This window comes from Coregonus lavaretus (assembly GCF_964263955.1).
Source record: "Coregonus lavaretus genome assembly, chromosome: 9".
In the NCBI taxonomy this organism is placed as follows: Eukaryota; Metazoa; Chordata; class Actinopteri; order Salmoniformes; family Salmonidae; genus Coregonus; species Coregonus lavaretus.
In genome coordinates, this window is record NC_139996.1 from 50,123,995 (window position 1) to 50,149,275 (window position 25,281).

The window sequence follows — 25,281 nt, forward strand, 5'->3', positions numbered from 1 at the left end:
AAATATATAACGTAATTTACTCCGATTTATGGGTTATTGGATACACAGTTTATTATTATTATTATTATTATTATTATTATTGTAGCGACCCGCACAGACAGCTGTGTGTTATGTGTTAGGCTAGTAGATGGTTGTGTTGTACCTACCAGTACCCAGTGTTCGCGGGGTCCGACATGTCAATCAACCTGCTATCTGCCAATCACGGGAAGGCCTGGAATGTTCTGATGCCGGGCATCCTGGCGGTTGGCGGAGTGGCGTGGAGGGGGGTTGGGCAGGGGGATGGAGCATTGGAAGTTAAGACCAGGTTTAGCCTTTGTTCTCTCTCTTTACGTCTGGGCTTCACAAGAGAAGGTCACGATTGGCTTGTGGGTTAACTTTCATTTATTTGGCGTGGGCTACGGCCAAACAGTAGCCTGTGTAAAGTTGGTTTAATAAACCGTCCATTCGTAAACTCAATCCTCTGTCTGGACAGTTGTTCTTTTATGATCTAGTCAGGTCATTACATTATTATTATTTTAAACACGGAGTTCGTTGCTGCACGTGGTTGAAATGCAGGCTCTGCTTGCGCGTGACGAAATGATGAGTGAGGAACAGGCAAAAAATATAATATTTTGGCTACAGACAGGATGATGTTAACGAAAAACAGGTACTTTGTCGAGAGTGCCTTGCAATTGTTGCCACAACCCACAACACGAGGCAACACAACCTATTTGTTCGATCATTTAAGGCGGCACCACAAATCTTCGTATGACGAGTGCAAAGCATCTTAATGCCATCCAAAGCAAAAATCTATTATTTCGGATGCCTTTTCCAGTATTACACCATACGAGAAAGGTTCAGAACGGCAGAGAGAAATCACAGATTCAATAACATTTCACGTCGCCAAAGACATGGTACCAATTAACACGGTTACCAAAGAGGGTTTTAAAAACATGATCCGGTCACTTGACAAGCGGTATGTAATGCCATCACGCAACTATTTTTCTCAAGTTGCCATCCCAGAGTTGTACGAGAAATGCAAGGCACAAGTTGAAACAGAGCTGTCACAAGTGGAATATTATACAGCAACAACGGACTTGTGGTCCAGCCGGACAACGGAGCCCTACATAAGTCTGACCATACACTTTATTAATGAGGACTTCCACCTGAAAAGTCGCTGTTTGCAAACTGCATTTTCCCCAGAGGATCATACAAGTGAGAACATCGCAACAGGGATGAGAGAAGCTTTAGCTGATTGGGGCCTAGATGAGAGTCGTCTAGTCTGTATAACAACAGACAACATTACCTTTATGAATTATGAAGCCTTTATGTGCTTTATTTGCTTGTGTTGATTACATAAATGCTTCAAAATTCAAAAAAGTGATGTTAGCTGATGAAGATTAGCTCATAGAACAAAACATATAAGATCTCCTAAGCCTGTGTTTATCACAGACCCATTAATTTCCCCGTAGGCTTTGGCCAACGAGCCATGGTGGAGTTAGCCTCCATTAGTGCTAGCCTCCGTTAGTGCCTACAAAAAGACGCCATTACTATTGTTCTCCATAAGGTTGGGAGCAACGTGAAAATCGTTGTGGAAATCTGTTGCAGCTCAAGTCGACTACAAAACCCACAAAGCAATGCTTTCTCTCTGGACAGGCTGGCTAGCTAGATAGCTAGCTACTAAACGTAGCTACACACAATAATACCAGATATTTTAGAGGAAGGGAGATGCATTTTCCCATTGAAGAAAATTGTCACGGTTCGGGTCTGTGTACGTGGGCGTTGCCCCTCTCCTGTGAGCATGCTTTTTCGTGTAGCCTAGCAACCAGCAGGAAGAGACAACAGCTTCACGCGCTTTTAAAACTAACACAGACCTCAAACAAAGTAGTTTTTATCCTAATCTACTTCTTGGAAAGATGTCAGTTTGGGCTCAGAATGCTCAGAACACATTGCCCAAAATGTACAACCGTTACTGTGTGTGAGGGAAATGTGTAATATTCGGTCAAATCCCCCCAAGCCTATGAGGTGTCCCTGATAATATCAAAGTCAATTTCAGCATGTGAAGTAGGTAGCAAGCTGTAAAATCGCCGAAACAACCTGCACTATCAATTTAGGAGGTTACAATCGCACCATGTTCAAACTGCAGGTCGTGTGCCTCACAGAGTGGAGTCTGGTGTTGCTATGGCAACGCAAGGGCCCCACAGGCACAGTGCGGCCACACACACACACAGGGCAAGGGGGGAGAAGAGAAATTTGTGTTGCGTGATGGTAGTTGAAGGAAAAATTGAGTTGAATAATTCGGTCTACTGTTTAGTTTGAGTACATCTTAGCAAAATATGTAGTTTGTCATGACGATATATAGACGGATGGATGTGTTCTAGACAAGTACAGTTCATGTCGGAAGTTTACATACACTTAGGTTGGAGTCATTAAAACTTGTTTTTCAACCACTCCACAAATGTCTTGTTAACAAACTATAGTTTTGGCAAGTTGGATAGGACATCTACTTTGTGCATGACACAAGTAATTTTTCCAACAATTGTTTACAGACAGATTATTTCACTTATAATTCACTGTATCACAATTCCAGTGGGTCAGAAGTTTACATACACTAAGTTGACTGTGCCTTTAAACAGCTTGGAAAATTCCAAAAAATGATGTCATGGCTTTAGAAGCTTCTGATAGGCTAATTGACATCATTTGAGTCAATTGGAGGTGTACCTGTGGATGTATTTCAAGGCCTACCTTCAAACTCAGTGCCTCTTTGCTTGACATCATGGGAAAATCAAAAGAAATCAGCCAAGACCTCAGAAAAAAATGGTAGACCTCCACAAGTCTGGTTCATCCTTGGGAGCAATTTCCAAACACCTGAAGGTACCACGTTCATCTGTACAAACAATAGTACGCAAGTATAAACACCATGGGACCACACAGCCGTCATACCGCTCAGGAAGGAGATGCGTTCTGTCTCCTAGAGATGAACGTACTTTGGTGCGAAAAGTGCAAATCAATCCCAGAACAACAGCAAAGGACCGTGTGAAGATGCTGGAGGAAACAGGTACAAAAGTATCTATATCCACAGTAAAACGAGTCCTATATCGACATAACCTGAAAGGCCGCTCAGCAAGGAAGAAGCCACTGCTCCAAAACCGCCATAAAAAAGCCAGACTACGGTTTGCAACTGCACATGGGGACAAAGATTGCACTTTTTGGAGAAATGTCCTCTGGTCTGATGAAACAAAAATAGAACTGTTTGGCCATAATGACCATCGTTATGTTTGGAGGAAAAAGGGGATGGCTTGCAAGCCGAAGAACACCATCCCAACCGTGAAGCACAGGGGTGGCAGCATCATGCTGTGGGGGTGCTTTGCTGCAGGAGGGACTGGTATACTTCACAAAATAGATGACATCATGAGGAAGGAAAATGATGTGGATATATTGAAGCAACATCTCAAGACATCAGCCAGGAAGTTAAAGCTTGGTCGCAAATGGGTCTTCCAAATGGACAATGACCCCAAGCATACTTCCAAAGTTGTGGCAAAATGGCTTAAGGACAACAAAGTCAAGGTATTGGAGTGGCCATCACAAAGCCCTGAGCTCAATCCTATAGAAAATGTGTGGGCAGAACTGAAAAAGCGTGTGCAAGCAAGGAGGCCTACAGACCTGACTCAGTTACACCATCTCTGTCAGGAGGAATGGGCCAAAATTCACCCAACTTATTGTGGGAAGCTTGTGGAAGGCTACCCGAAACGTTTGACCCAAGTTAAACAATGTAAAGGCAATGCTACCAAATACTAATTGAGTGTATGTAAACTTCTGACCCACTGGGAATGTGATGAAAGAAATAAAAGCTGAATGAAATAATTTTCTCTACAATTATTCTGACATTTCACATTCTTAAAATAATGTGCTGATCCTAACTGACCTAAGACAGGGGATTTTTACTAGGATTAAATGTCAGGAATTGTGAAAAACTGAGTTTAAATGTATTTGGCTAAGGTGTATGTAAACTTCCGACTTCAACTGTATGCCCATACCATGTATTGGCTGATATGGTGATCGGGAGTGCAGGTATATATTTTTTAAAGTGTTATGAAATGTGATAATTTTGAATTCTTCAGTGACGAGAACCTGATCGTGATGACATGGCACAACACGATTTCCTGATTTCACAGGCAGACCACTTAGAAGTTAAATCATGGTGAAAATAAATGTTTTACTCACTCATAGAACATTGACTATCACCAAATTGACAGGAGTTTCATTCTGGAGTGGATTATCCCTTTAAGTGCCGAAAATGCTGTCATCAAAGTAATTTCTGTGGTAGGTGAAGTCAGAGTTCAGCATGACGGGAAAGTCGGGGTCCAGAGATGATACGAGTTTCCAACTTGTACCACTTGAAAGCTGAATGTTTTTTCCAAGTCGGGATCTCGTACTTACGATTACTCATATAGGGTGTGAATGCAGGGTTAAGAGAGTCCTACCTGAGTCTTGTAGGCGTGACAGCAGGATGGCTCTCTGGGTGTTGTGGTCCCAATGTCTGACCCAGTCCAGACGCAGCGAGCTCCACAGTGTCTGTTCTGACTGGGAGCCTCTCTGGTCTACCAGCTCCTCCAGCAGGCTCTTAGACCCTGGGTCTGTCTGGGCCATCTGAGGAACCCTGAGAGAAAGCAGTACACAGTACAGTTTGCTACATTGAAACAGGAAGTGCATTGCCATAGAGCAAGACTAAAGATAAATGATTGAGCAAAAAAAACTAACTGTTTACTGCTAACATGGTAAAATGTCATGTCATGTAAGCAGAGAAAAACAACTACTGGCATCCAGGGCCGTGTTCATTAGGACACGCAACAGACATTGTAAAACACTGCTGAAATAGAAAACATTTTAGCAGTTCTTATTGGACAAGTCCAGGTTGTCCCTCCCTGTTTCTGTGTTTTCTTTTGTTTTGATGACTAAAGAACACGACCCAGGTGGATACGGTGTCAGAAATCCTGACAGTAGAAAAGTACATGAAGAGAAAACTGTAAAACCAAATGCAGTAAAGAGTCTGTTTTATCTCATACCGTTGTCTGCCCACAGGGTCTGTGCAGCACGTCTCAGGCACCGCACACAAAGCCTCCATCTGTTTGATGAATTCCATCCTCTGCACCTCTTCATCAGACAAATAGCTCTGCTTTGACAACTCCTCCACCTGCAGACAGTAATTGAAAAACCCCAAATCTTAATAAGATTGGTAATAACGCCTTTGAGGCCGCCAAAAGGTAATGAGTTATGTTCATAAAGAGATGGTGATAAGGACTATATTTTTAATTTCACCCTTGTCTGGCTGAAATTAGTTTTTTAACAGTCAAATCATCCAAATAATGAAAGCCAATGTTAGACGCGATCATTGAATTTGCTCAAAATGCTGGTCTTACCACAAAGTCCCTTAGGTCCCGGTCGTCTGTGTAGAGGCATATGTTATGCAGTTGCTTCTTTACGTTGAAACCCTGAAAACAGACAACGCTGGCGTTGGAGTCTTTTAACCACAGTATGGAGCATTATCGCAAAGCTCTGACTGTGTTTATACAATTTTGGTTTATTCACACAGCAAAACAAACAACAATAAAAAACAAGAAGACTCCTGTCTAATTCAGTTGCATGAGAAATGCCCATTTAGCCATGGAGGACACACTAACATTCCTGCTTGGTCATGGGTGTGTGAGATGCTAACAACATCCCTGTATTCGCAGACTCTGGGCACATTGAATAGCAAAGCTCTGTCTGTCCTGTGGGTTATGTAAAATAATCATGCAGTGTAACCACAGTCAAGTAGTCTTATATGATTGATTGATTGGTTGATTATATTATATAGTGTCATGCATCTTCATGATGCCCAGCCCACATGGGCTTATAAGACACTGTACTCACCAAAGAAAATGATCATACTTATATATGCACACAAGTACATACATACATACATACATACATACATACATACATACATACATATAGTTGCGGCCAAATATATTGGCACCCTTACATACAGAAAATACAAAAATCCCCCAAAATTCCATATTTCTTCTAAAACAAGATGAAATTGAAAAAACTTTTGGTCTCTACACCTTACTTTAAGTGTAACAGTTTTATTTAAAAAAATTAAGACAAATGGCATGGACAGAATTATTGGCACCCCGGAGCTAGTACTAGGTTTATCTTGTTCTTGATACCATGTCTTGTTTTGAGGTGTTTTGACTGATGTCACGTCTATGCTAATATAGCAAAAATTCACTAGCTAGCTAACCAACAACTGCAACAATGTATTTGAGAGACAACAAGTGCTCATTGTGCAAATGTATTTATGTTTTCAACAAACATTGTAAACTAAATATAGTTGACATGTTGCCAACAATATAAGCCAATCCCATAGTTGCGCACAAGTCAGTTTTGTTGCTAAACAACCAACAAGTCTATAGCTGCTCTTCTTCATTGATGGCATTGAACCTACCTACTTCAATTGCCAGAAGCAGTATCCCAGTTCTCAACTGGGCACACAAGGTTCTTTGATTTCTTGTCAGATGACATAGGGTTCTGGCTCATAGGTGTTTTGATCTGGTTATGAGTTCTGAGTTTAGGTTTTAGCCATTTATCAGTTGACAATTTTTCTTTGTAGCTAATTTTTCTTTATAAGCAATCTCACTTAAACCCTCCTATTCGCCGGCCTGTTTGACCGAAAGACTTGAAACTTTGGATGCAAGTGTCTTTCCTCATGCTGAATAAATGTCATAAGGACAATCACGATAGATTCTCCTCCATCTTGGAAAAACGTATTCTCATGAACCATAAGTAACAGGCCCATGGTACATCTCTTAACTTAGTTTGAGAAAAGCCAAGGGATTGGTTAAGAGGTAGCTGAGTTACTGACAAATCAAAAATCTGATTTTACGTGTCAATTCAAACCACTGGAAATCCACTCCACGGTGGCCTATCAACTTGGAACTTGTCATCGCTATCATTGACATCCCTAAGATGAAGCACACTGAATTTGGTATTTATATAAAAAAACAACAACAAGGAAACTATTAACAACTCATTCTTTGCATATGTAACGCTAATGCTAAAAATCATCTGCAATCATCTTCTCCTCATGAACCGTACATCAGATTCACTCCAGATGTTGTATTTAGACATGATTGCACATAAAGAAAGATCGTTCCTACATGATAGAGTGCTTGCTTTGCTATCCAACTGATCTTGTGTCCTTTCTGTCATCCTGTGAACCCCGTTCATTGCTGCTCGCAGCTATATTGTTTGTTTTGTTTTTCTTATATTGTTACCATTGTTCATCGTTGTCTAACTACGAACATGCTGAGTCATATTGTTTAACAATCTCCATGTTGTAAAATGTTGTCTGACTATATAGAGTTGGTCCTCCGTATCTCAGTTGTTAGAGTATGGTGCTTGCAACGCCAGGATAGTGGGTTCGATTCCCGGGACCACCCATATGTAAAATGTATGCATGCATGACTTGAAGTGCCTTTGGATAAAAGTGTCTGCTAAATGGCATATAGAGTGGGTTCCTAAAATGATTGACACCCTTGATAAAGATGACCTAAGAGGTAGTACTTGGTGGAAGCATTTAGAATTAGATTCTACCAACTTTGCACAACTCTAAGGGCAACCTACAGTGGGGTCTGAAATTATTGACACCCTTGATAAAGATGGGCAAAAATGACTGTATAAACTAAATACAAATACTGAGTTATATTGTATGCAACATTTTTTGGGGGAAATTATATTATTTTATGCTAATGCGATTGCTCAGAGAAAGAGATTTTGTTCAACAAGTAATATTTTTTTCTCTCAAAAAGGTAGAAGACAAAATTATTGACACTCCAGTTTTCAATACCCTTCAATACCTCACCTTGTGAGGAAAACGGCACTGAGCCTTTTTCTAAAAGGTTTGATGAGTTGTAGAACACATTCAGAGGGATCTTAGACCATTCCTCCATACAGAATCCTTCCAGGATGGATTAGTGAAAGCAAACCGAACAGAGCCATAGTCTCACCATGTTCCTGAGCAGTGCAGTGGCCTGCTCCAGGTCTCTGTGTGTGAGGCAGGTGAAGGCCAGACGCAGCCCCGTACTCCTCAACTCCTCCAGCCGCTGATCTGGCCTGTTCTGGCTCCTCAGGTAGGCCTGGGCCCGGGGAATCTGCTTGGTCAGCACTGCCCGCTTGACCACCTCCTTGACACACACAAACACACACACACAGTATCAGAAATCAGATTTCTGGTCATTACTGTAGATAATTATGTAATTATAGCCAATTGGTGAGAATCATTCTGGTGCAAAATGGCTGTTGCGTATGGTGGATGAGAAGAGTTATCCAAGCACAATGTCAAGTGCTTTGAGGCCTATGGGCAAAAAGTGTGACAAGAATTCAAGCCATTATCATTATTACCCATCTAGGATGTCGTTGAGGATTCATGCCCACTCTGCTCCTTGTGTGTGTGTGTGTGTGTGTGTATGTGTGAATGTGTGCGTCTGTGTGATTGTGACAGCAAATCAATCAATTTGAGTTGAAGAATCGACAATAAAGTCCACTGTGTTTTTACCTCAGTTGAGAGGGAACACCAGTCGTCGTTCTCCACCTCCTCAGCTACAGGTATGGGGGATGGGACAAGGGTGAAAGTGTCGGCACCTGTTGGCCAGGGAAACCTCTTCATGAAGGTGCGCAGATCCGAGACGTAACTATCCAAGATCTCCACACACTTCCGCAGGTTCTCATCCAGCTCTGTGTAGAAAGAAATGAGAGAATAGGGAGAAACCACTGTGTTATTGAACGTTTTAACCTCTACGGGATCGGTGTCCCGTATACGGAACGATTGAGCTAAAGTGCGCTAATGTGATTAGCGTGACTGTTGTAAGTAACATCAAATGTCTTATATGGGCAGAAAGCTTAAATTCTTGTTAATTTAACTGCACTGTCTAATTTACTGTAGCTATTGCAGTGAAAAAATACCATGCTACTGTTTGACGAGGGTGCACAACAACAAAAAACATATCATGGCAACTGGTTTGATACATTCACCTCTGAAGGTAAATAATGTACTTAAATTCAGTAATCTTGCTCTGATTTGTCATCCTGAGGGACCCAGAGATAAAATGTAGCATAGTTTTGTTTGATAAAATCCCTTTTGATATTCAAATGTAGGAACTGGGTTCTACAGTTTGAACCCTTGCTGTCTCTGGCTCCACACCCACCCCGCCCAGCCATCTATGTGTGAATGTTAGTGTATAAGCTAATGATCCATCATGTATGACATTCCTGTGAGTGTGTTCCTGGGAGTGTGTAAACTTACCTTTGTATTACCATATTATTTTTGTATGTTCTCTATAGTTATGTACATGAAAATGTATCAATTGGCACATTTGGGCAGACTTCATACAAAATAGTCTAGTAGCTTAGTGGGTAAGAGAATAGTGCCAGTAACCGAAAGGTCGCTGGTTCTAATCCCCGAGCCGACTAGGTGAAAAATCTGTCGATGTGCCCTTAAGCAAGGCACTTAAATTGGAGACCCCTTGTTTTTTTGTTTGTATTATCTTTTACCAGATCTAATGTGTTATATTCTCCTACATTCATTTTACATTTCCACAAACTTCAAAGTGTTTCCTTTCAAATGGTATCAATTAGATGCATATCCGTGCTTCAGGTCCTGAGCTACAGGCAGTTAGATTTGGGTATGTCATTTTAGGCGAAAATTTAAAAAAAGGGTCCGATCCTTAAGAGGTTAAACACCCACCATCATCAGACCTTATCATGATTGAACATAGACCATACAAACTTGGTTCTGATCTCCTAATAATATCAATCTAAATCCCTGATGAAGGTCTATTGAGACTGAAATATAAGATCTGTTACATTTATGGAGCATCAAGGTCACCAGTGTGCTGGAGTTTCTATTTCTATATACTTTTCTATACTGAAGAAAAATATAAATGCAACATGTAAAGTGTTGGTCCCATGTTTCATGAGCTGAAATAAAACGGCGCCCCTGCCCAATCATGTGAAATCCATAGATTAGGGCCTAATGAATTCATTTAAATTCACTGATTTCCTTATATAAACTGTAACTCAGTAAAATCGTTGAAATTGTTACGTTGCACTTATATTTCTATTCAGTATATTTCAATAACATGTCAAGACTGTGGCAGCAATCCAAATTCTAATGTCAACTGGATTTTTTAGTTATACAGTTGGCAACTAAGCAGGTTGATGCAATCTCCCTCAGATGTTTTCGTGCCAGCCATGGCTGATTGCTTGAGATAGTAGCATTTATTTTTTATTGTAAAGGAGTGGGTGGATTTCAGATTGTATTGATTTCATTTCAGAGAGGTGAGAAACAGAGGGGGAAATGGATCAGGCATAGTAGTGTGAAGGGTGGACACAGGGATTGAACCCCAGTCTCCAGAACTAGAACAGTGCCTAGAACCACTCGACCACGACTCTGCTCAGTGAGGCAGCACTCCTAATGCATCATGCTTACAGCAACTGGATTCTGTAACTATACAGTTGGCAACTAAGCAGGTTGATGCAGTGTCCCCCCAAAAACAAATCTTAAAAGGGATTGTTCACTTAAAAAAAAAAAATTATACCTTGCTGCTAGCAGTGCATTCAAAAGCATGCAGTGTCTTACCCTCTGTGGCAGAGACGACGGCCCTGACTTGTGTGTTGAGGAAGGCCAGGGTGATGCTGAGCAGTTGTTCTGAAAATTGTCGGCTCTGGACCTCAGTATGGTTGTCTCTGATGGCACAACGCAGAAGGTCCAGAGCCGGACACAGATCCTGGACATCTACAGGAACAGAGAGAAACACTCACGCTGTCATATCTGGAGTAGGATGAAGTTGCCTCTAGAAGCTGATCTTTAGTCAGTTTTGCATGTTCCCCACTAATGGTTAAGGTTAGGATTGGGGGAGGGGAAGCTGATCCTAGATCTGTACCTAGGTCATATCATATGTGTAGGGCAGTGGAGGGAGAAACGGGGGAAATTTAGCCATTGTAATGGCTGTGTTTGCTACAGTTCTATTCATTACATTCTGGTAATTACAATGTCCTACCCATTTTTTTTTTTTTGTTACATATACACTCCAGACATATTAATATGAACACATTTATTCTAGCCAGTAGGAGAAAACATCAACCACACACACACACAAATTAAATGCATGGGGGCGCATGCACACATACACAATTTTAATATACCATTTCAATTACTAGGCTGTGATGAGACTACAGTAAAACATCATGTGAGAAGGCAATTACTATTGGGAGCGGTAATTCTAGCTGACATCGCATGAGGTACAGTCCCCTTCCTTTCTCTCTCTCACACACACACACACACACACACACATTTAAATACACATTTGTGTGTGTGTGTGAAATATATATATATTTTATTTATGTAGTTCTGTCTTTGAGCTGCTCTTGTTTATAATTTTGTTGTATTATGTCATGTTTTATGTTGTGTGGACCCCAGGAAGAGTAGCTGCTGCTTTCGCAACAGCTAATGGGGATCCTAATAAAATACCAAATACCAATCTTTGTTCCATCCTGTTTGTCAGCCACTCCCAGTGGGCTAGATTAATGACAGGCACACTATCTGATCTCAAGGGCATCTAATGCTTTACCTACTATCCAACGATCCAATCAGGACTCAGGAGGCGAGGCTGATACGACAGACCGTTGGCCCAATAGCTCCCATGCGTCGGTGCACAGTATGAATCATTACCGTCGTAACTCTCACCGTGTGTGTGCTGTGCGTGTTTCTGTTCGTGTGTCTGTGTTCCCCAAGCATTTTATTGTCATGCATGGTATAGGATTTTCCGATTACTTGCATTTACAACCTAGAGTGTCCTCACAGTGCTTACCATTACATTGTAGCTTTCAATTTAACTATCAATGCACCCCTTATTTTTCAGCCTGATTTATAAAATCAGTGAAGTGTATTGATCTTGCAACACAATACTACATTACATAAACATGACAAACGGACGAAAGATGTCACTTGAACTGTACACTATTTGCGCCATGCAATATTTCAATGGTAGGTATTGATTATTGAGTGAATAATTATTAAGAAATTGCACATTTAAATTCATAAATCATTTAATGAAATCTTAAAGAAGCTTGGGCTACTGATAATCCCTTAAAATAACAGGAGGTGGTGTCCCTGCACAAATAAATAAAATAGTGTAGCATCAACATGCATGTAAAATGTATACTTAGCATTAATTACTATGGCATACTATTACAATAATACTAAGTATTTATATTAGGATTCTAGGGCTTTATGTGATTAATATGAAATGTATTGTAAAGGCCTTACTCTTCAGCTGGCTCTGGGTTGAGATGACAGCTGATTGGTCAGGTAGAATATACCCCGAGGGTGGTGTCAGGACGTTATTTTTGCTCTTCAGGAAGAAGTCCACTGTGTCCAACTGGTGATTCTTCAGACCAGCCTACAAATACAAAACAAAGGCATGTGTCGTTCAGTACGTACTGTTGTGAAATGAAGCAAACCATTTGACCAACTGAACGAGCCCCAGGCCTACCTGCAGGGCGTGAATGGGGATGGAGCAGCGGCCCCATTCATTAAGGTGGCACAGAGAGTCCACGGTGCCGGCGCTGCCAAATACCATTAGTCTGTTGAGCAGCTCCTCCTGTGACACAGCAAACAGCACCAGGGACAGGCCTGACGCTGCAACACACAGGAGCTACACTCAATAGCCATACACACAGGAATAATTAAAACATACAGCACCTAGTGAAAGTCTACTCACCACTTGCACAGTTTTCTTCCGTAAAATTAAATATTAAGTATAAGGGATTGCATTGGATTTTTTTCTTACCGATCTAAATAACCTAATCCACATTTTCAAAGTGAAAGAATATGCTAGAACATTTTCCAAATTAATAATAAAGACAACAAATAATTTTAATAAAATTAATAATAATGATTGCATATGTCTTCATACATTTACATTTACATTTATCCCAGAGATAATACTTTTGGCAGCCATTACAGCTTTGAATCATTTACAATAAGATAACTTTGCACAACTCTAAGGGCAACATACAGTGGGGTCTGAAATGATTGACCCCCTTGAAAAAGATGAGCAAAGATGACTGTATAAAATAAATATCTCAAATACTGAGCTATATTTTATGCACAAAAAAAAAATGGGGAAATTATATTATTTTATTCTACCGGTAATACAATTGCTCAGAGAAAGAGATTTTGTTTAACAAGTCATATTTATTTTTCAAAAAAATTACTGACACCCCTGTGTTCAATACCTCACCTAGCGAGGAGAATGGCACTGAGCCTTTTTCTCCCTTGGTTTTATGAGTTGGAGAACACATTGGGAAGGATCTTAGACCATTCCTCCATACAGAATCCTTCCAGATCATTGATATCCTTAGTCTGCGCTTATGGACTGCCCTTTTCCATTCAAACTGCAGGTTTTCAATGGGTTACAAGTCCGCAGACTTTACTTTTTCAAAATGTTGTTATGTTACAGCCTTATTCTACAATGGATTAAATAAATAACAATTATCTCAGCAATCTACACACAATACCCCATAATGACAAAGCAAAATACCTTATTTACATAAGTATTCATACCCATTGCTATGAGACTCGAAATTGAGCTCAGGTGCATCCATTTTCCATTGATCATCCTTGAGATGTTTCTACAACTTGATTGGTGTCCACCTGTGGTGAATTCAATTGATTGGACATGATTTGGAAAGGCACACACCTGTCTATATACGGTCCCACAGTTGACAGTGCATGTCAGAGCAAAAATCAAGCCATGAGGTCGAAGGAATTGTCTGTAGAGCTCTGAGACAGGATTGTGTCGAGGCACAGATCTGGGGAAAGGTACCAAAAAATGTCTGCAGCATTGAAGGTCCCCAAGAACACAGTGGCCTCCATCATTCTTAAATGGAAGAAGTTTGGAACCACCAAGACTCTTCCTAGAGCTGGCCGCCCGGCTAAACTGAGCAATCTGGGGAGAAGGGCCTTGGTCAGGGAGCTGACCAAGAACCCGATGGTCACTCTGACAAAGCTCTAGAGTTCCACTGTGGAGATGGGAGAACCTCCCAGAAGGACAACCTTCTCTGCAGCACTCCACCAATGAGGCCTTTATGGTACAGTGGCCAGAGGGAAGCAACTCCTCAGTAAAAGTAAAAAAAAATGTTTTTGCAAACATTTCTAAAAACCTGTTTTTGCTTTGTTATTATGGGGTATTGTGAGTAGATTGATGAGGGGAAAAATCGATTTAAGCAATTTTAGAATAAGGCTTTAATGTAACAAAATGTGGAAAAAGTCAAGGGGTCTGAATACTTTCCGAATGCACTGTACGTCCAAGTTTCAGCCTCCTGGCAGAGGTAACCAGGTTTTTGGCTAAAATGTCCTGGTACTGGGAAAAAGTTAATTATGCCATTGACCTTAACAATAGCCCCAGGACCTGTGGAAGCAAAATAGCCCCATAACATCAAAGATCCACCATCAAAATGGTTACTGCAGGCTTCCCACAAAAAACCTGCAGTAACCTTTAAACTGTGTACTCGCTCGCTGCCGCCGTAGCCCAAGGCTCAAACCCACATAAAATTGTGGTAACCCTGATAAAACGCACTCTGCACGCTGCCACCCATCAAGGCAGCCCAAGGCTCAAACCAGGGAAACCCGAACAAAACGCTGCCTAACATCGACCACAGCGTGCAGAGTGCGAAAAACACCATCAAAGGCGCATTTACCACCAATGGTTCACTCTCCCCCACCGAATCCAAAGCCGGGGCTTCAGGCTGCCCCGGACTGATGTCATCCAATTAACACTCTGAAAACCCTCCAGAACCAATCAGGGATAGTATATCAATCCTGGAATCCGGACTCTGAACACTGCCAGAGAAACCGGAAGGAGCCTAACTCGGCTGAGATGACACCCCTACCAACTCCGACCACCAATCTTCCTCACAAAGTCAGCCCGACTCCCAATGGAAGTTGAACCCAGCCGGACACAGTGGTCACACAAACTGGTCCAAGCCAAGGTCTCCTGAGCGTGTTTCCACCCAAGGCAACAGGAAAGCACAATTGAGTATCATGGTTGGAGGTTGGCATGGTTGGAGGTTCAAACTCAGCTGGGTAGCCTTTTTGAACTTACTCTTACCCACTGGCCATCTTACTCAAGCAAGGAAGCACTGGCTACACAAGCAGAGCAGAAAGTAATTGGTTTTTAGCAAACACAAAAAACGTTACCAAGACCCAAAACTCGCAACATCTAGGAGGACGAGTACTCTCTCTCCACTAACAGCCAAATCTCATAGCCTTCATGTGCTTGAAAAGTTTGTAAATTGTGTGACACGTTCTTCCTTCAGGTGAGCTAAAGAATTTAGGAAATGGGCGTGATTTCAGTTTGCTTCAGGTGAATAGGATTGGTCGTTGACTCCCCATACAGGGCTTGACATTAACCTTTTTAGCCACTTGTCCTTCAGACAAGTAGGACTGATTTTTTACTTGTCCGAAAGCTCAAGTCACTTGTCCCCACCCACCCAAAACAGTTGGGCCAAAAAGGTGACAGAAAATGGTGTTATATTATGCAAGGAACCACTTCACAAAATAACATTCATTATTATCACCTGTATTGGCAACGGACGGCTGCTTGTCTCTGATCCCATGTATTATACAGTATCTCCTGCCGTTGTGGCCTTGAGCAAGGCACTTAACCCCCCACAAAGTAAAATACTGCACTGATAGGCTACTGTATAAAACACATGTGGTCCATCAACCCTCCATCTGGAGAGCTACTGGCTGTGCAGGCTTTTGATCCAACCCTGTTCAAACACACCAGTCAGCTTATCAAGGTTCTGTTGATCAGCTGATTTTTTACAATGTGGTGTGTTAGAGCAGGGCTGGAGCAAAAGCCTGCACACCCAGTAGCTCTCCTGGAATCTCCTGGAGGATGGTTGGCCTCCCTGCAACATTACAATTACAACCAAATAAGTTTTATGTCTTTCTAAAAGAATTCCCTCATTCAATGAACCAGGGATCAAATGGCTAAGGTGGACGAGGTAGCCAACTAAAATGTTTATCTATTTGTTAGGTTAAAATATTCAGTGTTCCGGGGAGATCTTGACAGCATAGGAGTTACTTGTCAATATTTTTGTAACGTTGTCAGAATTATATGGCCAGTATTGAATAAAGGAGAATCCTAGCCAATTTTGAGCGCTTGAGAGACGTTTTTTCAAACGGAGTATGCAGCATTGGTTTCATCAACTTTCGATTATACACACGAGTGCCTGTGGAAAGTTATTTTAGGACATCGGACATGACAATGACATTAATACATGCTAATAGCTAAATAGTTAACTAGCGAGACAGCCAATTCAAAACATAGTGTAGTTTGGCAGGTAACCTTGCTAGTCTGTTCTCTATCATTATTTTATCTGCTGCGCAAATGTCTCTCTCGCTCCTCTGGCAACGACCCACTGGCACACGCAGGTGATGCACACACCATGACTTTTCCAGGATTTTAATTGCTGACCAAAAATGAGCTATAAATGGGCTCACTAACTAGCAATAAATAACGACAAATGTGCACACTCGGCTAGGCTCGCTTTGATCTCAAAAACATAATCTTGTGACTGCATGATTGAAACACTGCTCGTTCCTGTCAATGCAGGCCTACAATATTATACTCCGATGCGCTCTGCAGAGATTGGGAGGACAGTGTGTAACACATTGCATCCGGAGGACACTGATCCAATTCTGATCGGAGTAGCCAAATTGTTTGATATTGTGCTTTTATTTTTTACTTGTCCATTCGAACAACTTTAGTCTATATTCTTCTTGTTTGACAATTTTTTATTTTTTTTACTTGTCCCGGGCAAGCGGACAAGCGTTAATGTCAAACCCTGGCACATAGTATGTTATACTGATCGACAGACTGAAAAGTAACCTTTTTCCTTTCAAAATTGATCTAGCTCAGTACATTTGGTTGGGAATCATTGATGGACAGCAATATTCAAACCTTGTCTCTGATTTTCAAGCAGATTTGAGCCATGACTGAGACTGGACCACTAAACACCTCTCATATGTGTCAGTAGCAGACTCACTCTTGAGAAGCAGGCTGAGCTCCTCCTCTGCGGTACGCTGGACAGGCACGGTGGGCGAGGTGAGCCGGTGGTAGGTCACACTCTGGGACTGCAGATCCCAGAAGGCCACAGCTGTCTCGCTGTTGCCAGGGGAGACAAAGGTCAACACAGCGGAGAATTCAGAGACAGAGAGCAGCACCGGGGCAGCGGTGTCGGGGACAGAGAACTGCATGGTGGCTCCCCCTGATGGGACTCTGCTCTGGGAGAGCTTGGCAGCGACAGCTGCCCGCCCACACTCGATGTGGGGGAAATCCTTAAACCAGGGAGCCCCCGTAGTCTGAGGAGAAGAAGGAGGGGTAGCCTTGGCCTTGTTGTACAGAGAAGTCAGCCGAGCTTCCCAGGACCTGGAGATAAGGGGAAGGGGGAGGGAGGAAGACAAATAATTATTAACCCCATTTACCTTTCAGGGGATTAAAGATAAAAACAAACAATATGGTATGCAATACACTCCACTTTAACTAAAATATAATGTACAAGACTGACAACAGAGTATTCCATTCTGTTCTATTCTATGCTCTTCCTCTTACCGGTCAGTGCTGAAGGAGGTGCCCAGCACAGTGTGGCTGTAGGTGGAGCTGGAGAGGCTGTCCTCGTCACAGGGATCCTGGGGCCTGAGGGGAGGGCGACTGGGGACCACCCGACACAGCAGATGCTCTGGGTACATCCTACCAGGAGGACAGGAAAAAGCCACAACAACATCTGTCAGTCAGAGGAAGAAGGGGCTCATCCAAAATCCTTCTCAATTTGTCTTTCTTCGATGGCTTGCTTCCTCTCTCCTCGCCTCCTTCTAAAAACGCATTGAAGGAAAAGGTGCCAAGGGAGGAACCAAGGATGTTCTCCTTGAATGCTTTTGGGAAAGAGGCGAAGAAAGAGAAAGCAAGGAATCAAGGAAACACAAATTGTGAGACATCCAGGTGGACTGGACAGATTGAATCACAAGTAAACCATCTTGGTGAGTTTCAGTGGTAGTTCTTCCCTGTTTACTGCTGAATTACCTGAAGTAGTGGTTGAGGTCGACAGCGAAGGCAGTGTTGGACTGAGTGCAGGCAACAGCAGTACCCAGGTCAGGAGACACCTGGAGGAGACGGAAGGCGTCCAGGCAGGGGGCAACCTCTTCTTCCCCCAGCCCAGCAGTGTGGTACGAGGGCAGGTCTACACTGGCCAGCTTCCTCCCCTCAGCACTGTCAAACACATCTGGAGCACTGCGTTAAAGATAGAGCAGTATACTGAATGACAATCTTGAACAGAGTAAGATACTACTACTTTGTCCTGAGAGATGGCTGTTGACTCCTATGGCAGTTATGGCTAGACGCCATAGAAGTCTGCACAGCCCTGTGTTTCAGGACTAACTACTACTCATGAAACTGCTAAGGATACATATGACTCCAGCTGTGGTCAACACAAATAGTATGCCTCTGCAGAGCTGGTAGTCAGTGCATGTGTCCAGGGGGGCTTTTGGAGGCAGAACGATGGTGCAGCAGGACAGGGTCTCCGGTTCAGCCCCCTGCTGCCACTGCAGCTGCACCATAGCACTGGAGTTGAGCAGGAGAAAGCATCTGGCATCCACAAAGGACAGCAGCCTCAAGGACACCACCTCAGACACACCTGCAGAATCAAAATGCAAGCAATGCAGTTTAGTATAGGTTACGAATTCATATGGCTAGATTAAAGTTGGAATTGACGTAAAAGAACACTCAAAGCTACGAAAATCACAATGAGAGTATAACTTCAGGCACAACTGCTCTGGCACCCCAATGGTGGAACAAGCTCCCTCACGACGCCAGGACAGCGGAGTCACTGACCACCTTCCGGAGACACTTGAAACCCCACCTCTTTAAGGAATACCTGGGATAGTATAAAAGTAATCCTTCTACTACCCCCCCCCCCTACAAAATATATTTAAAAATAATAATAATTTAAAAATATATATATGTAAAGTGGTTGTCCCACTGGCTGTCATAAGGTGAATGCACCAATTTATAAGTCGCTCTGGATAAGAGTGTCTGCTAAATGACGTAAATATAATGTAAATGTAAACTGCTAATTCTGCGTACCCTAATGTGGTTTGAAAGACTAATATTATCCTGGGATAGTATAAAAGTAATCCTTCTACTACCCCCCCCCCCTACAAAATATATTTAAAAATAATAATAATTTAAAAATATATATATGTAAAGTGGTTGTCCCACTGGCTGTCATAAGGTGAATGCACCAATTTATAAGTCGCTCTGGATAAGAGTGTCTGCTAAATGACGTAAATATAATGTAAATGTAAACTGCTAATTCTGCGTACCCTAATGTGGTTTGAAAGACTAATATTATCCAATACTTTGAATCTGAATTAAACTGATAATGATAAAGACATTGGTGTCACATACTCAGGGCTTTCTCCTTGACCAGCTGCAGTAGCTTCTCTGCTGTGAACTCAGAGGCAGAGACAAGAGGGCCAGAGGTAGGGCCCTCTGCTTCCAGCTCATACAGTGTCAGCTCACACTCAGAGCTCACAGCCAGCAGTCTAGGGCTGCCACGGGCTCCATTGTAAACGGTCACCTCCTCCCAGGCAAAGCTACAGACAAGGAGGAATTCATTCAATTAGTGAACTTTTTGAAGATATAAGAAAAGTCTTCCTCCTCCACCCACCCACCCGCACACACACAGAGAGAGACACACGAGATGTGTTAACCAATCCCATCATCAATGTGCAAATAAATGCATATGGCAGTTTACATTTTTGTTTAGCTCACTTTACTCACTCTGTATATGTGCCATCAACCGTTCTCCCCGGTGCCTTGCTCTCTGAAATGTCGCCGACTGTCAGCCCCCCAGTACCACTCAAGCAGCAGAGCAAGGAGCAGCCTTGGGCCATTTTGGCTTTTGCTGTGTCCACAACATTTTCACAGAGGTTGTTCTCGGGGATGAGAGCGACTTCTAATGCACAGTTACCTCGAGTTTCAGATCTGTGCAACATCTTTATCATAATCATGTCCAATTTGATGCAGATGCCTTAAAACTGATACTATCTCATCTGTAATTTAGCTATTTGCAGCTTCATATACTCAGCTGTCGACTTGTCGTCAATTGAGAGAACAATTAAAATAACATTTGGAAATGATCGTCTTCTTTTTCTTCTTCGTGTGTGTTCCTCTTTCATGTAAACATTATTACCTACATCCTGACACAAATCACATGACACGCGTTCTCTGTATCAGCTGATTTGCTATTGCCCAATAGGAGAACGACAAAAAATAAAATAAAAAAGACGGTAACAATCAAGCAAGGATAGCGCTCAGGGATTTTTCTGCAGGGCATTACAAGGAATTCTGTCGATGAATGCGCCTTCCTCACAGGCACCTGAGCCTGCGTAGGGATGGGATTTGAACTGTGACTGAATGAGTTGGATGGTTGTTTGATTTGTTTTTTTGCATTCCCGCAATGGAATATGTTTTGTTTTTGTTTCATACAGTCTGCCATAAAACTTTGAAGAAGAAGAAGTAGAAGCAAGGATAGCATCACTGTTGAAACCTTGACATTTTACACCACAAATTGTCGTTTAAAGGCAAATTATTGAAAATATAATTGAATTCATGAATACATCAAATAATAATTCCTAAAGTATTATGCATGCATAGCAGAAAACCGAACTTGAATCGATCTTGCAGCGTTTGCTTTTTCCTGAATCTGAAGGAGGAAGTAACCAGCCAGCACAGGCTTTCGTTTTGTTTCCCACTAGATAACACAGCCACAAATATGTTTTGCCATATCGTAAAAATTCATGAAAACAAAAATGTGCTTTTTGGGTTTATTTAAGGTTAGGGTTAGGCATTGTGGTTAAGGTTAGGTTTAAAATCAGATTAAGAATGCACATTTTTAGAAATTGGCGGGGTTTATGACTTTGTGGCTGTGTTAACTAGTGATGGCCTTTCGTTTGTCACACCCTACGCAGATGTTAAAGCTTCAGTTTACTTTTAAAAACCGCGTTGATGAGACAATCCATATGCTAGTATGTTTTATTAAACTGTGAACATACTGTCCAGTTTAGACGATCGTGAAAACACTGATGTCAAAGTGTCTCGAGTATTGCGCTATTTGAAAAATTGAAGTAGTGTCTAGCCTTGTCTCACTTAGTTACAGTGAGTCACCAAGTTATTGCAGTTCACCGGATTGCCAGACAACACGAATGCACCAAGGGCCAAAAAGATGGAAGAGAAAGCATTAGAAGTATACGGTAAATTGGTTTATTTGCATCTTGATACAGCTAGCTAGAGAACTAGTTAGCTAACGTTATAACTAGGATTTCTAGGCTGCGTGCTAGTAAATTATGGCTTTCAAACTTGCTAGCTAACGCGTTAGTTAGATATAGCACTATTTCTCTAGCCTGGTCCCAGAACAGTTTGTGTGCTGACAACTGGTTGTTGTTACGCATAAGTGGCCAACGGAGTTGACAAGACCGCACAAAAAGATCTGGGAAATTGTTTTACAATTTCTTATTTTCTCTATGATAATGAAACATTCAGACAACTGTGAATTCAACTGATAGCTAGCTAGTTGTCAGTATAACCATCTGAAACAGTTAACATTTCTAAGTGACATGCTTGTTCACCTCAACAACCCCAGTTTCTTTCCCCAGATGTCATTCGCACTATTCGAGACCCAGAGAAACCTAACACGTTGGAGGAATTGGATGTCGTGACGGAAGAATGTGTTGAAGTCCAAGAGCTTGGAGAGGACGAATACCTCATAATTATAAAGTTCTCCCCAACTGTCCCACACTGTTCTCTGGCTACACTAATCGGTGCGTCTCTGTGTCAACTGATAAGAAACAACAGTTCATAACTGACATGAACAGCAAGAGATATTTAGCCTCTTGCATCCATACTGATACAATGTTTTACGGGACAACACTACAGTCACATTCTCATAGCCTGGTCCCAGATCTCTGTTTGTGCTCTTGACATCTCCATTGCTGTTGCTGTCAAGGCAAACATGACAATGAGTGACCAGGAGTTGGCATGATCGCATAAGACAGACTGACACTCGGGCTACCATTCTTATAGAGCTACAACCATCTCTACTACAGTCTTGTCTACCTCAAAGCTGGCAGCATGGGCAGAGAATGTAAGAGTCAATGCGGCCCCTTTTCCTATACTTTTAAGAAATAGGGACATTTTGAAATGCCATGATAAAGCTGCATGCCATGTTTTCAATGGGAAATGTTGTATTTGAAGCTATAGTGGCATCGGTGGCCATTGAAGGATAAGCTTTGTGGAGCATGAGCAGTCACCTCTCCAACCATACACCAGCAGATTAGTGCACTGAGACTAGAATGCCTCTGTGAAATGCAACAGACTTTGCATTTTATACTTCCACAAATCTCAGTTTCTACTTCCACAAGGTTGTCAAATAACTTGACTTAGGTGGTCTGACTTAATGTAGCATTGATCTACTTAGAGCTACTTTGTCTACATACACTGTGTACAAAACATTAGGAACACCTGCTCATTCCATGACATAGACTGACCAGGTGAATCTAGGTGAAAGCTATGATCCCTTATTGATGTCACTTGTTAAATCCACTTCAATCAGTGTAGATGAAGGGGAGGAGATGGGTAAAATAAGGATTTTGAAGCCTTGAAACAATTGACACATGGATTGTATATGTGTGCCATTCAGAGGGTGAATTGGCACCACAAAAGATGTAAGTGCCTTTGAACAGGGTATGGTAGTAGGTGCCAGGCGCACTGATTTGTGTGTCAAGAACTGCAGCGCTGCTGGGTTTTTCACACTCAACAGTTTCCCATGTGTATCAAGAATGGTCCACCACCCAAAGGACATCCAGCGAACGTGACACAACTGTGGGAAGCATTGGAGTCAACATGGGCCAGCTTCCCTATGGACCACTTTCGACACCTTGTAGGGTCCATGCCCTGACGAATTGAGGCTGTTCTGAGGGCAAAAGGGGGTGAAACTGAATATTGGGAAGGTGTTCCTAATGTTTTGTATACTCAGTGTATGTTCTAAGCCATTCTCTGAAGGGGACTAATGTTAAATGGCAGTCATGAAAAACCCACACTTTTCACTCTCTTTGTAACATGGCCTTCTTCCCATAGGGCCAATTATTTTCCTGTGAGTGTTGTGTAGCTCTGATGTTCTATCGATGCATTTTCAAAAATCTGTTTCCCCCATATGCGTTCAGCAGCAGCAGCAGCTGCAAGAAAATATAATTTAGTATAATGTACATGTATAGATGTATGCCCCAGGAAGACACCCCCCCCTAACTCTGCCACCACTGCTAAAAAAAATCTAGGGGAAACACAGAAATTGCCTACTTCAGAGATCAATTTAAATTATTCTGTAACGTGTGTTTCAGGCCTGTGCTTACAAGTTAAACTGCAAAGATGCTTGCCGTTTAAACACAAGGTAAGCAGCTGGGGGATTACGCCCATCAGAGGAAAAGTGTTATCATACAACCAATCCCTAAATCAATGTTGATGCACAAAATGTTAGTCTGTTTAGTAAGAACACGTTCTTTCATCCAAGGATTAAAAATCCTGTTTTCCAAGCCTTTGATGGCATAGCGCTTTTTGTCTTGTTTTCGAGGGTAGTCTCTGAAGCCAATAATGAAATGGAAAACAGTGTTGTAATATCTTCTCCCCTTTGTGCTGTCTTGGTTTATAATGAGGTACCTCTGGAACAAAGGTGCCCCTATGAAAATGCATTGTGTGGTTGGTTTCTGGCTCTGGTCGTATCTCTGGTGCACTAACCTCCAGCCCTTCTCCCTGATTAGACCTGTCTGTTGGAACACACAGATTTAGTTTTCCCAACTTCATGCAAATTAATTGCTTATTTGTTGTTATTTTAAAGTTTAACTTTTTCTGTTCTTGTTCAACAGTTGGACATTTACATTTCTGAAGGAACTCATTCTACCGAGGAAGATAGTAAGTGTTATGACTTACACTACCTTATCCACATCTCCAGACAGTATTTTGAATAAAAGAGAAATGTCAGACATTGGATAGATTTGTATTTCCACCCACAAAGCCCAACTAGAATTTTTCTTATGAAACAGGTAATTCTGTGAACCATTAACCCCTATCGGTAATATGTTACAGACCTTCAGGCTTTAGGTCAGCGGGAATAACATGACTTGTGGCGCGCAGACGACCCAGGTTCAAACTCATTTGGTCACATTTATGCAGTTTGACAATAGAAGGAAACTTATTGTGGTTTTATCCTTTTTCCTCTAGTTAACAAACAGATCAACGACAAGGAGAGAGTAGCAGCTGCTATGGAGAACCCCAATCTGCGGGACATTGTGGAGCAGTGTGTTACCGAACCTGATGACTGAGCCAAGGGACTGACATCTCAGGGACTTTAGACCAAGGTATTCAATAGGCACCAAATGGAAGAAAATGGACTGAAACGGGTGTACTACCTGAAGTTGTCCATTTAGAAACGTTCGTTTTCGCTTTCCTTTGTAAAACATTTTGCTACTGTGTACCCTAATGAATGCAACCCAGCCATCAACTTAAAATCTTAGCCATCGTGGAATGTGTTTGTGTTTTTATAAAAGTGCGTAAGGAGGATATGTCGGCGATTACCTGAGCGGAACTGTTCAAATTTCGTAAATCCTTTTTGTGAATAGCCACCTTGGTAAAAAAGAAGTCCAAATCAGTAACAGAATTATAACTTCAAGTTGTTTATTTTAATCATGACAGAATCACAAGGGGATAAGATGAAGAGTTGCAGGAAAATGTGAGAACTAACTGGGAAGTTTTTAGACTTCTGAACAACGTCCCTCGAGAACCATCGTCCCAGAATGGACAGCAGTGTATATGGCTTACTGTCTTGTTTGATCTTTTTCTAACATCATTATTGAAATGGAGGCACAGCTGGAAGACTTTTCAGAGAGCCGAAAACTGGGCCAGGGGAAACCGGAAACAACAAGCTGTCACAGCTCTGTCAGTTGAGAACATCAGGGTCGTGTTCATTAGGCACCAGATGTAAGAAAACACAGTGAAATTGGGAGGGACTACCTGAACTTGTCCAACAATATGCGCTTATTTTTGCTTTGGTATGTACTAATGAATAAAAATGTGTAATTAA

General features: G+C 41.9%; 2 protein-coding genes across 2 annotated transcripts in view; one reads left to right on the top strand and one right to left on the bottom strand.

Moving 5' to 3' along the window:
• The window catches only part of spg11 (SPG11 vesicle trafficking associated, spatacsin), a 94,941-nt gene extending 74,610 nt beyond the window's left edge, over nt 1-20,331 (bottom strand). The window contains exons 1-14 of the mRNA XM_084169526.1: nt 19,932-20,331; nt 19,557-19,744; nt 18,556-18,783; nt 18,174-18,372; nt 17,706-17,843; nt 17,140-17,522; nt 12,576-12,721; nt 12,350-12,482; nt 10,661-10,816; nt 8,579-8,757; nt 8,031-8,207; nt 5,400-5,471; nt 5,046-5,173; nt 4,464-4,639 (exon numbers count right to left, since the gene is read on the bottom strand). Of these exons, the coding sequence (XP_084025652.1) occupies nt 4,464-4,639; nt 5,046-5,173; nt 5,400-5,471; nt 8,031-8,207; nt 8,579-8,757; nt 10,661-10,816; nt 12,350-12,482; nt 12,576-12,721; nt 17,140-17,522; nt 17,706-17,843; nt 18,174-18,372; nt 18,556-18,783; nt 19,557-19,744; nt 19,932-20,161 (2,533 nt within the window). The 5' untranslated portion in view covers nt 20,162-20,331. The remainder of the gene's footprint in view (nt 1-4,463; nt 4,640-5,045; nt 5,174-5,399; nt 5,472-8,030; nt 8,208-8,578; nt 8,758-10,660; nt 10,817-12,349; nt 12,483-12,575; nt 12,722-17,139; nt 17,523-17,705; nt 17,844-18,173; nt 18,373-18,555; nt 18,784-19,556; nt 19,745-19,931) is intronic.
• Nucleotides 20,332-20,459: 128 nt separating this feature from the next.
• Nucleotides 20,460-25,281, top strand: LOC311134646 (cytosolic iron-sulfur assembly component 2A-like). Its single transcript, XM_084168390.1, has 6 exons — nt 20,460-21,403; nt 21,806-21,970; nt 23,546-23,595; nt 24,068-24,113; nt 24,423-24,559; nt 24,894-25,281. Exons 1-5 carry the CDS (start codon nt 21,376-21,378, stop codon nt 24,521-24,523), a joined length of 390 nt encoding a protein of 129 aa, XP_084024516.1. The 5' UTR covers nt 20,460-21,375; the 3' UTR covers nt 24,524-24,559; nt 24,894-25,281.